The sequence below is a fragment of the Anser cygnoides genome, chromosome 2 (assembly GCF_040182565.1).
Source record: "Anser cygnoides isolate HZ-2024a breed goose chromosome 2, Taihu_goose_T2T_genome, whole genome shotgun sequence".
Lineage (NCBI taxonomy): Eukaryota > Metazoa > Chordata > Aves > Anseriformes > Anatidae > Anser > Anser cygnoides.
This window is the reverse complement of record NC_089874.1, coordinates 97,779,750-97,792,517: the sequence shown is the minus strand read 5'-3', so window position 1 is coordinate 97,792,517 and position 12,768 is coordinate 97,779,750. Positions and strand designations below refer to the sequence as shown.

Genomic DNA, 12,768 nt, shown 5'->3' with positions numbered 1-12,768 from the left:
CAGCAATTATGGTTGAAACATTCTTTAAAATTTTTATATTTATCATGGACATTTGCCAAATTTTTGACTTCATTAAAGGGGATAGCAGAGTATGAGAGTTGTTTGTATTTAGCATGCTTGTAAATAATTCAGATGACTATAGTGCACGGATGTGTGTTTAGAACTGATTTAGATTATACTCAGTAGGCTAGACAAGAGGTTTATGCACATCAGAAAATTGCTTGTTACCAATAGTATAGCTGCATTAGTGGAAAGCAATAAAAGGATGAGGGGGAGAAGGGATCCTCTTTTGTTTTGCTTATCCCCTGGAGAAAGAGATTGTAAGGTGGTGTGAAGGGACTATATCAATTTAGAAACATATATACTTGAACTTATCACAGAACCATCCTTAATAACCAGAAGCTAATTAGCCTTTAAAGAGAAACTGGAAAGGCACTTTTCATGTAAATAGGACTATATGATTACCAAGTCTGCAAACATCCAGTTCCAGGTGCCAGAGCTCCGATGTAGACTAAACTGGTGGTATCCATTTCAAGAAATCTCCTATGGAGGAATTTCTCTGCTGAGATGGCAGTTGCAGCTGTATGCAGGCAAATGCTGCCCACTGCTTGCAGAGCTTCGTGGCTGTCTTGCGGGGGTAGTAATGGAAGAAATCCCCCTGCGCTAATATTTTCACCATCATTCATTTGTAGCAAGCCACAAATAAAAGTGTTTTGAAAAACAACTTCAAGCTTGAAATCTACCACCTGGCATTGCATCCAATGACTTCCCCTTGAAAAATATTATTCGGACCTACAGCCTAATGTAGGCTGCTTTATAACATTTGTTTTATGCCAGAAATGTGTCATCATTATCAAAAGTCAAATGTGGTAACATTGACCTGATGTTTTATTTTCTACCCCAAAAAGCATGGTTGCTCCCTATACTTTAAGCACTAGTTCACAAGTTTGGTATCTGATTAGCACATGAAGATCCTGATTCGTCAGGCACGACAATGAGCAACTGGCATTGAATATTAGTGAAAGCCTGCAAGCTGCTGATTATACCAGATACACCAAGAGTAGATAAAGCAGCTACTAGGGCAGAGCACTTCTTACTATTAACATCTTTCCTGAGTAACATCTCAAGGTCTTGCATCAGATTTTGGAAGAGAAAAGCTAATAAAATGGTTAATTTCTGGATAACATTAAGGATTGGGGTTATATTATTAACAACCAAGTACATGTGTCTCCCTGCCTAATGATTATACAGTTCTTTACCCTACCTATACTGCTTCAAACGGAATAAATTCTTCTGGCTTCAGGCTTTTTCAAGTTCCAGTAATACATCAGGTAAATCTCTTCCTCCTCAAAAGGAGGAGGACTTTTTTTAGTGCTCTTTCCTTGCTCAGTGGGTTCTATGAACAGAAAAGAAACATTTTCAAATTGATCTGTGGCCCAGTAACTAGTGGCCTTACTGCATCTCTTTCCTTCAGAGAGCTGGTAGACTCCTTAAGTGCCATAGGGAAACTTATTAATTATAGAATTAATTATAGAATGGTTTGGGCTGGAAGGGACCTTAAAGACCATCCAGTTTCACCATCCCCACCGTAGGCAGGGATGCCACCCACTAGGCCAGGTTGCTTAAAGCCCCATCCAACCTGGCCTTGAATACTTTGGGGTATCCATAGCCTTTCTAGGCAACCTGTTGCAGGGCCTTACCATCCTCATAGTGAAGAATTTCTTCCTTGTATCTAATCTAAACCTAACCTTTTTTAGTTTAAAGTTGTTACACCTTGTTCTGAGGCCTTACTTGATGAGGTCTTGAGGCCTTCTGCCCAGTGCCTGCCACTACTGGGAAATCTGCAGGACATGCCACAGGTGCATCTGGGCACGCTGGTACAAGGGATGGTGGCTGCCTCACCAGATTCTGAAACCAAACTCTCAGCCCTCTGTCTGGCTACTTGCTGCTCTTCCGCACACTGGTAGATGCTTGCACTTAACAGGTACTTTCTGGGTGAAAGAACCAGCAGTGATCTTACCAGGTCTGATCCCCCTTTCATGGAAACCCAGGGGCTTTTCTAAGCTCTTTGTTTGTCTCTCCCTGTTTGCCTCAAATAGGACTAGCCTGGGGGTATTGTCAGACACAGCTCAGTAATTACCAATCCTCTTACATCAGGAAGGCTTCCTGCCAGCACACATTGGTCCCTCTGTCCAGCCTCCTAGCCATACCAAGAAGGGCAATGGACTTTCCTGGTCTTGAATTTCAAAGCCCCTTACTCTTCTCTACCTGGGCAGACACTTCCACCACACAATAGCCTGGGGTGCAAGCACTCAGTAGCCAAAGTATTGCACTTTTTCTGCCTCTCTTCCATGTGCACTTAGTTTCTATCACCTCAGTCATATCTTCACGTTCTTGCTATAAAGAATACACAAATTTTAAACCACCCCCAGTTAGTTTCCTAACTGCTTACACAAAAGCAATTCAAAAGGACTGAAGGGAACCCTATCCCCTAGGTCATGGCACTGCTCAGTTGGATTCAAGGCAAAACAGCAACAAATTACCAAGGACCTCAGACAGTTTTCTGAGAGTAGTTTTACTTACTGAGAGATAAAATGAGTAGGAACTGGACTTCATAAATAATCAAGAGCACAGAGCTCTCTCCTCTCGCCACAGTGCACACAGATATTCAGAGGTCACCTTATGTGGAGAACTGCTTTCAGTGAAAACAGCTTTTGCAGTTGTCCCCTACATAAACAGCCACCTGCCACTGGCATATCATGCCAGAGGATGGGCGCGCTGGGGTGTAAGATACATATGGCTGGCCAAGTTAACATTCACTCATGTTAAATTCTACCACAATGTTTTTGGAGAATAACTTTCCTGAGCTGTACGCTGGAGAATAAAGTTCACACCCTGCACACCACAAGATAGTGTGAATGTGCAGCAGTGATGATCACTGTCTGGGGAAAAAAGTGGTGAATGGTGGAACAAACATGGCAAGTGGAGGAAGGGATCAGAAGGAAGAAAATAGAGGAGAAAAAAATGGGAGCTAGGTGGGAAAAGGAAATACATGACAAGGTGTAAAACATGACCTAGTGTGGGGAACTAACTGGTAGAAGGAATATCTGAGGAGAGAGACACAGCAAGGAAGTTAGAGAAAGATTGTGAGCCAGCCAGTGTGGAACAGGAAGTGGTAAAGAACTATGCAGGGAAACAGGAGCTGAAACACGTGGCATAGAGGAGGGCACTGAGTTGAAACTTGCTTGCGAGGGTTTGCTGCTAAAGCCCTACAAGTGGAGTGACGAGCAGAGTGGAGGAGAACAAGCAGAAGAGCTCAGGATCAGGACGGAAGATCCCCCTCCAAAGATGATACAGAAGATACGGGCTACCTGTTGTTAGTAAATACCTGCGAAACTCTGTGGTGAAGCCCCCTGCTCTCAGCATTGATACAACCAGAATATGACCTTGCTACCACCAGTTCCATTTGCTTAAAGTGGTGGATGTACATGTGGGAGATTTGAGATGAACTAAGGAACTCACAAGATTGAGAATAGCCTGTCATTGTTAAGAATGACTGTCTACAGGCCATGGGGAAGGGAAGGAAATTGAGAGAAGTGTTCTGTGAGCCAGAAAAAGGAACTGGAACTTCAGAAGTCCCGACTCCTATTTCCCATCTCACCTGTGTTTCCACATCTCATCTTAGTTTAGCCTCCTTCTATTCCCACACTCACAGTTCTTCCTGCTGTCCACTTTTTGTCATAGAACTACTACTTTCAACCTTACGCATGGCCTCATTTGCCAACTGCTCTCTCTGATTCCAAGTCAAGTCCTCCCACCCCCTTCCACCAAATCAGTCTCCAGTTATCCTGCTTCTTTCACTTTAACTGTGCAGAGCTCCTAACTATTTCTTCCTCTGCTGCACATGCCCTGACTCATACCTGCTGTCCTACCTCTGTCTGATATTTCTTCTGCCCTCTGTTACCTTGCCCCCCCCCCTTAACCTGTCTCCCATCAGCCTGTCCACGCCTCTTTCCCAATTTCACTAATATTGTTTTGCCCATTTTCTGTGTATAGCCTTCCCTCTGCAGGCTTTGCAATTCTCTTCTGTCATTTCATATTTGCTTTTGTGGGTTTACATTGCTGTCAGGTTATCTTCTCCATTCCTCCTCCTTCCTGCTCCCTGGATGCCAGCAGAGGGAGCAGTAATTGCACAGCTCAGAGAGCACCACTGCTGTCAGGCCGGTGCTTGCTCTATCACAGGTACTTGGAAGCATCACACCGTAAGCAGAGACATGAGAGCATCAAAATCCAGTGATGTGGTATCTTCACAGTGGACTCGGTAGATTTTTAGTGCTCAATAAGCAAAGTATAACTATAAAAAATGTAATCTTGTAAGAACTCTTTTCTTATGAATTGTACTTTTTTTCTTTAGCCTTCTACCTCATTATACAAGAAAAAACAAATCTGTAAATGCCTTTTGGGTGTGAGCAAGTAACCCTGTAAATGAGACACTTCTCAGCCTATGAATGTAATCAACTTTGTGATAAGGAACTGGCTTAACTATGTTATCTTGTTATTAATTCATCTTCTGTATAGGTGTAGAGACACATGCTCAGCTTGGGCAGGAAGCTGAGCTGAGGGAGTGAAATGGGTTGGTGTGGCTTAGCGTGCTTGACATACATCTGTCAGTATCGATACACTTTGGCTTTTATAATGCACGATTCACTTCCTCCCTCTCTCTTCATCTTTACGTCCAGGACAGAAACTTTAGGCAAGTTAAGACAAACTACACAAACTAATAAATAATACCAAACAATAGTTCTACCGCTTAAGGCAATAAACTTGCTGGCAGAAACAAATCTACTTCTGTTAAGATTTGAAACAGAGCGCTCAGACTGTTGTTTTTATTTCCTAACTTATAAAGCAATTTATATTTAGAAGCTTCCTCCTCAATACAGACTTGTTTTCAGTCCTCAAGCTTTTTCATTTTTTAAAACAGGACTCAGAAAGACAGCTGATAAACTGCTTATGTGCCACAGATCTCTGGTCCTTTTCCAAACCTGTTTTTCCTTTCTGAAACAAATGTTTGGATTAATTTCATAAAAACACAGTTAAGCCACTGAAACTATCACACAGTTATGTAGGGTCTTGTTCAAAGTACGTATGTCTCTACCCCTCCCCACTAGGAGCATGCCAGACAGTCTAATCTGAGTCTGAAGCCAAAAACCAAGTATGTTATACACCACATGTCAAACTCCAAATACTAATTTTAGAAGGTGGTTATTAAAAGCCATGCAAAACAGCCATTGTAGATTGGCATTTGGTGCCCCATGGCATTTTTATCGTGGCGTTATGTGGATGGCTTTATGGCTATCATATCTAACCACTTGCACAGAGTTTCAATGTGCACGGAGAAAGATACTAGCAAGCATTTTCAGGTTTATTACTTAAAAAGCAAGAAAGCAAAAAAACATTAGAACGGATCCATATTCTCAAGGATTGTATTGTCTCAGCCCAGGAGGATGTTTCTGCAGATGAGAGTAGAGGAGATGCTTTTCCGAACCTCTTGTGCAGTTAGACAAGTACCAAGAAGAAAAGGCCAGTGACAGACACAGGCAGAATTAGGTGAGGTTTGCAGTGTTATTAAGGGCTTTGGTGACATGGACAGGCCAAACATCACAGATGTGCCAGTCTGTCCAAAGACCAGATGGAGATGAGGGAACACTGGCTTGTAAGCCTGATAACTGCACTGTTGTGCTATTAACCCCTGTTAATGAGCTCTGTGGAAAGGCATGACTAAGGTATTCATGAATTCCCTGGTCTGGAGAGATACATCTTTAGAACTATGAATATCTGACCTCAGGATACATTGAAATTAAAAGCATCCAGTGGGAGAATCAAAATTAGATCTAAGATCATCTCACTGGCAATATATTCTCTTAGCCCTATTGCAATGCCTTTTACCATAGTTTTCACATTAAAACCATAGTATTAGCCAAAATGAACATTAAAAAAAATGAATCTTACCTGATTTTGTCCCATCCCATGACATGGATACAGTATGACCCTGTGTCCAGTTACTTCATGTTCATTTGAAGGGTTATAATCAAAACAGAAGTTGACCATTCCTTTATTTTTCAGCTAACCAAAACAAAAGAATATATTAAAGTAAGGAAAACACACTGCAGTCACTTTACAACCATGCTGCTAGACTGTGAGGTTTATATCCCAGAGCTGGTTCAAATTATTTAGAATGAACCAAATGGATCTGGTAGCAACACTTCTCTCAGACTAAAGCAAAATAAAACTGTTGGGACTGTCTTGACTTTGGGCATTGAGCCAGCCAGCCACGATGGCTTCCCTTAGGAATGACACCATGTCAAATGAAGTGGGCAGGAATCACCTACCATTAAATTATACTGAAACCCAGCTCCCTACTTTCAAATTATGTTGAAATCCAGCAAGCCTGCAATGCATACAGAACGAAAGAGTTTGCTGCGTCTTGAATTTCCACCACCAAGGATCTACTTCTTCAATTTGCTTATGAAAAGAAGACTACACCCTTTTCTCAGCTTTTCAAATAAGAGATGTAAAACAGAAAGTACACCAGTACCCTCTTGAGGTTGAACAGACAGTCAGATTTTAAAACCTGAAACCATGAAAACAGGTAAGATTTATCATTTGGAAGAGACACTAGATATGGCATTAGATGTTCTTTACTACTAGTGCTGATCTCTGACAAAATAAGTACTTACATTTTACATAAATTTTAAAATATTAAGCTACATCATTTCAAAAAAATCAGGCTAATTAACAAGGATTCGCATTTAAGTATTCAGGAGCCAAAGGTAACTGAAATTAAGTGGAACAATGCCATAACAATTACAGAATCCTAGTATTAACCAATTAACCAAATTTAAAAAAAAATAAAAAAGAACAAAACAAGTTTTGTAAACACACGTTCAACCTGAATGCCCCCATTACTGGGTGTAATTACATCACAGACAAAAAGAACAAGCAGAGCAAATCTCAGAAGTTACTTCAGCAGCGTGCAATTTCACTTCTCTTCACTGGTAGCCGTAATAATTATATCCTCTGTTTTTAGCGCAGAGAAAAAGCAAGACACAAAGGAATTGCGGAAGGCTAAATCCAACCAACTGAACCTCACAAGACCCAAGCACACCGCAGAACAAACCACAGAAGTAAGAAATTTAAACACTTGTGTTCTACATATATTTTTACTTTCCCAACATCGAATTTTATTACTACCTGATGTCTTCTTTCTACTGCTTTGTACCCACTCCCACTGACAAGCAGCCAGCTCCCAGCACTCGGTGTGCTTTGGCTGTGAGCCCAAACCAGGAGGAACGAACATACTTAGGGCCAGGGAGAAAAACCATGGTGCTTTGGTCCTGCGGAGACGAGCTAGAGGCTCTTCCTCCTCCTCTCACCCCTGCAGAAAGAGGCCTATGGGAAGGATTTCCACAACTGCCCATGAAGCTGCCATGTTATAGGACAGAGAGAAAGCAGCAGAAGGGTAGAGCAGGGACAGACAGTTCTCCTGCACTGAGCAGTCTTCACCTCCTTTCCCCCTGCACGTCCTTCCCCCAGTCTTCCACCTCTTTTGGCAAACCTACTAATGTGTTAATGTATAAATTCGGCTAATGTATAAATGTAGAACTGCAGGCTGTGCCTTTTAATTCCTTTCTGAACATGTTATCGCTATATATTTGGTGCAATTTTTCATTAAAGTTGTTGTTTCATCAAACATCCAATTTTGGCATATTATAAAAAATCATTCTAATTTTTAGCATCCAAGTATACCAGAAGTGAAATAAATCCTCTGGTCATTTTTTCTACAGGCAACACTGCTTGGTTTGATGGGAATACGATATACTATTGCACCTCAATTCTGAGCTGTCAAAAGAAGACACTTTTTTTTTTTTTTTTTTTTTTTTTACCTTCGTAACACTAGGCAAGAACTATATTTACCAAAACAATCAAACAAAACAGGAAAGAAAACTCTTTTACAGATGATTTTTTAAACACATACCATAGGACAGACAAAACAATAAGCTTCTGACATTTCTACATTCTATGTAAAAAAAATTCAACTTAAAGCCATACCCACTTAAAAATGATAATCATCTCTCTGAAAACATAAATCAGTTTCTGTTGTTGTCGGTGGCTGTCCTCCAGATCAGATGGTCTCTCATTAGTATTTTTTAGCAATGTATGACTTTGCTTGACAGTCTACTGACTCCAGGAGGAAGATGATCGTAGCAAAGGACTTATCCTTGGTGCCTTTCCAGACAACCTGAAGCCTTTGCTATCACTCCAAGTGTGTGCCCTTCACTGTCATTACCTGGCATTTGCTCTAGCATGTGCCTTTTGTGGCCTGTAATTTTAAATACCTTATTTTAAAATGCCATGCACCACCAGAACTAGCACAAATTGGGCACAAGAATGCTCTCCCATGCATGTTACACGATGCCCAACTACAAAAAAAAAAAAAAAAAAAAAAAACTGTATAAAAGACTACTAGCTTAAGCTCCACTTCAGATGGTTTAAAACTCATTCTGTACTCATATGATGCTACTCTCATTTGCTCTCTCATTTTCTTCTTTGAGGCATAAATACTTGTGATATATGCAGACATACTCCTAAACATACATGGTCCACGTTTCTACCTGGTTCTTTTAGCTTGTTTTATCGAACATTGGTAGATGTTCTTTCATACCCACACTTTATCAGGAAACCAAATAGATGTTTTAGAACTTACGTCTGGGGATAGCAGATGACCTGATAAATAGATAAATGACCTGACCTGAGATGGCAAAGATTTGAAAGTAATCAGATTTTCAAATCTGATTGCAGCACCATTTACGCTGAAAAATCAGCGGTCTGTTCCTGGCAGAAAAAAGTCTAGGAGAACTTGTGAAAATAGTGTTTCCCTTGTTAAATGAGAATAGACAGTTTAAGTTCTTTTTACATACAGTAGTTCTATCAAAATAGTAATCGTCCATTCATTGCTGAAGCTATCTTTGTTCCAATATCCACTGTAAACAAGTCATGCAATAAGAACAAAATTTTCTCCATGACTTACCTCAATTCTTTTGCAGAATGCTGCATTAGAGAAACAGAAGCAAGAAAAATGTTGATCACCTTGCCATTAAAACACAGAGTTCAGTTTTAAAAAGTTCTGCCCATGCTGTATTACCGGCTGTGCCTTTTCTCCACCTTTGTCTAGTGGTGAAGGTCTACTTTACAATGCCAATTAGCTACTGTTCTGTTTGGAGGCTGGGACAGGTAATGAATAGCAACCACTGAGATAATCAGCTCAGACCTTTACCTTTTACTACTTGGAGAAACGTAGTCTGTTTTTTCCTAATTTCTGGACACTTGCATATAGCTATAGAGATACAGATGACATTCTGTAAACAATTCTTTGCATTTTTTTCAAGATAAAATCAATTTCGTATGATTGTAAGCACTGAATGAACAACGGATTTTTAACATTAAAACTTCATGATACTATTTGATAAACACAGCCAGCCTTCCTTTTCATCCACAGAATAGAAGAGAATCCTCTTTATTCCTCCACTGTGACACTGGTATTGATGCATTATTGGCATGGGCAGATAATATCCTGTTACACAATAAGACATGAAATTGTAGCAAGCCAACAACTTCATGGTACTGACCAAGCGTAAACTTTTACCTCAAAGGTAATTCCAGCAGTCACAGGGAACAATTTTATTGAGTGCATGCTATTTTCATATCACCTTTTTGGGGAAAAAAAAAAGTGTAATATCCTCAGATTTCTGTTAACTCCTGAACTGCGTGTACAACGTTGATGACTAAGATTGAATGAATTGATGATATGACACTGTTGTTGCAATTCAGCTGCTCACCTCAACAAGTGTAGATCTCTCTACGAAGCTCAAGAATATACAAGCACATCTCAAGCTATGTTTTGTTCACTTGAAATTAGTATTAAACACTTGAATTTCTCTCACTTCCTTAAAAAAGTCTGTCTCAAGCTTTAAGAGACTGCGCAGCTAATGAAGTGGTGGAAAAGCCCCTGGACCATGCAAAATCCTGCATACTTGCCTATGTTGGGTATCAAATCTCAAGATCTAGTCAGTGGTAATATCTTAGGTACCAATTCAATCTCGAGTGGCAAATTCTACAAATTTTATTATAATGATGTTTTAGAGGTATAACCCACAGGAGGCTGTTCTGGAGTCTGATACCTCTGAGAACTTGTAACACTGGACATGCAATACTTTTTTTACTCATACATCTTGAGCTACATAGCTCAGATCCTTTCTTCTGAAAGCCTGTCCATATATACCACATTATTTAGGTAATTCATAACACGATCTCTAATTTCTTAGCAGAACAAAATTCTTCCTAGTTTTAAAGGCTGATGCTGTCTTCCTTCCTGATCTTTTTTAAGGTCATGTCTGGTCTGAATTAAAAGAAAATTATAACTAAGCATTTGGAAATTTATTGAACATCAGATGCTCTTGGGGAAGAATGTGGAAGTAAGCTATTAATAGAAAAAAATCAAGTTTTTGATCTCTCAGTTGACTCCGTTGGCCACAGATGTCTTTAAGGATAGGTGGTGAAGAGTCATGGACTAGATAGTTAGAATAGATATCTATCGGCTTAGTTGCTTCACATTTCAGCCTGTATATTCCCTTGCTTCGTAGCTGTGAGCTTCCACTCACCACTAACAGGAAAAGGTCACAGCACTGCCCAGGCCCCCTATCTTCACATAACTGCACAATGCAGCAATGTCACAGTGCTGATATTAGACCTGAGATGGCTCAGAGCCCTTCCTAGAGGTGCCCACACCAGCCACTGCAAGCTGCAAAAACAAACAAACCACCAACAACAGAATCAAAGTCAAAAGGTTTAATTTCTGTCCTATGCAGAGCTCCGAAACTGCACATGCACTCCCATGGACTAACTTGTATACCTGTCCAAGGCTTTAAAATGGCTTAAAAAAAGGCAGGTGGCTTGAGCCAAGGAAGGAGATGGACCATGACTATGCCCATAACCTGGCAGCTGAGGTGTCCCAAGAAGAAACACCCTGCACTCTCAGTGAGAGCTCTCGAAGTTTCTAGTGCGGTTTGCTTCACCATGCCACTGTGATAAACACTGCTAGGAGCTCGGATGGGAAGCCGGATTGACTTCTCCAAATTTTCCTTACTCTTCAGTGAAAATAGTGAATAAGGACTTACAAGGTGCTCCTGCATAGATGCTATGCAAGAAAAGGTTTTGATCAAATGGAGTTCTGGTAAGATATTTTTAGGGAATCTGTCCTTATGGTTATTTTCTATCTAATGTTGGTATCTCATACAGCAATTTAAACTTTTTCCAAAATTTATTCTCATAAGGACTTCTTTATCCTTAATGTTTGAGATAATATAAAAGGGGAAATTTTAAGTTTTGAACTTCACTGTTCCAGCTCTGGAACTTTAAAGAAAAATCTGACTTATATCAAAAAAAAATCACAAACAAGAACACAAGTAATATTCAAAGTACCCCTTCTCAAAGTATGATTCTGTTCAGAGTACCTAGTGAAATCACCATTGTGACATTCCAGATTCATTGTTGCTAAATGGTTTTGGCATGAAGCATAGTAATTTTATTATTAAGACACCTTTCCCTATTTCTAGGCCTCAGGGAGTTCATAAGAAGGTAATTGTGACTCGAGCAAAAAATATTCAAAAATTTGTATGTTTAAATAAAGTTGTAGGCAGCAAGCATTTTCAGACAACCAATCCTGGTAGAGGTAGTAAAACTTTGTCAAGGTATCAAGAGAAAAACATTAGCACAAGTGTCTAACTGCCAGTGCAGGACACTGAGTTCCACTCAACAATTCTTGCATTTCTTTCATTACTTTGTGGCTGACCTATGGGTAATCTTAGAAAGATTTTCAATTTCAGTGTAGAGATTTTCAAGGGAGGGAGAAATCCCCATATCCCTGTTCAAAGAAATTGCCAAATTAAATAACCTCACGCTAAGCAGAGATGTTAACAAAGCCAACATTTTTAAACACCGTGTTTTTGTGAACCAAAAAAGCACTACACAACTAACACAGGAGTAAAGAACACGATCAATGATTCATTGAAGTTAGCAGATGGGACTCAGTATCCACAAATCAGTTGAATCAGTAGGTGTCATTTTTGTACTGTCACTTTTTTAGAGTATAACTGTACTTTAATCACATTTTAAATTCTTCCTGCCAGAAAATGGTGTATTCTCATTATGCTCACAACTAGATGACAGCATTTACGAATTGTTTTTATAGAAATATATAGAGCACAGCTAAATTACCCCGTTGATACCTCCAGGAGCCCTGAACAAGAATTATTTTTTCAAGGTATTGTCCTAGACACCTTTCTTGGGGATGACACACACAGTTAATCATGAAAAGAACTGCACAAATCTCTTCCCTTCCCAAGAAGGGAGAAATGCTATCACCACCACGAGTCTAGGCTTTCTTTTGGCAGGTGAAGGATGGAGTCAGAGGGGAGGTGCTGGGTAACGGAGGATACTACCCTTCCTACCACTGATCACATAGTTTTGCCAATTCACGTGCAAGCTCAGAGACAAGCGGAGCAGGGTGGCTGCTCTTTTAGAGGCTCCTTGTGGCTTTGCTGCATTGCTGCTGACCGATGCTCACCCAGAGGGAAATGTAGCTCCCTGGGGAAAACTGTGCCATTTCCCTATTAGAATCTTTTTCATTCAACAGGTAACAAAGCTATTAGG

General features: G+C 40.1%; 1 protein-coding gene across 1 annotated transcript in view; it reads right to left on the bottom strand.

The window, feature by feature from the left end:
• The window catches only part of GALNT12 (polypeptide N-acetylgalactosaminyltransferase 12), a 48,922-nt gene that overhangs the window by 5,343 nt on the left and 30,811 nt on the right, over positions 1-12,768 (bottom strand). The window contains exon 8 of the mRNA XM_013181114.3: positions 6,010-6,123. Coding sequence (XP_013036568.2) covers positions 6,010-6,123 — 114 coding nt within the window. The remainder of the gene's footprint in view (positions 1-6,009; positions 6,124-12,768) is intronic.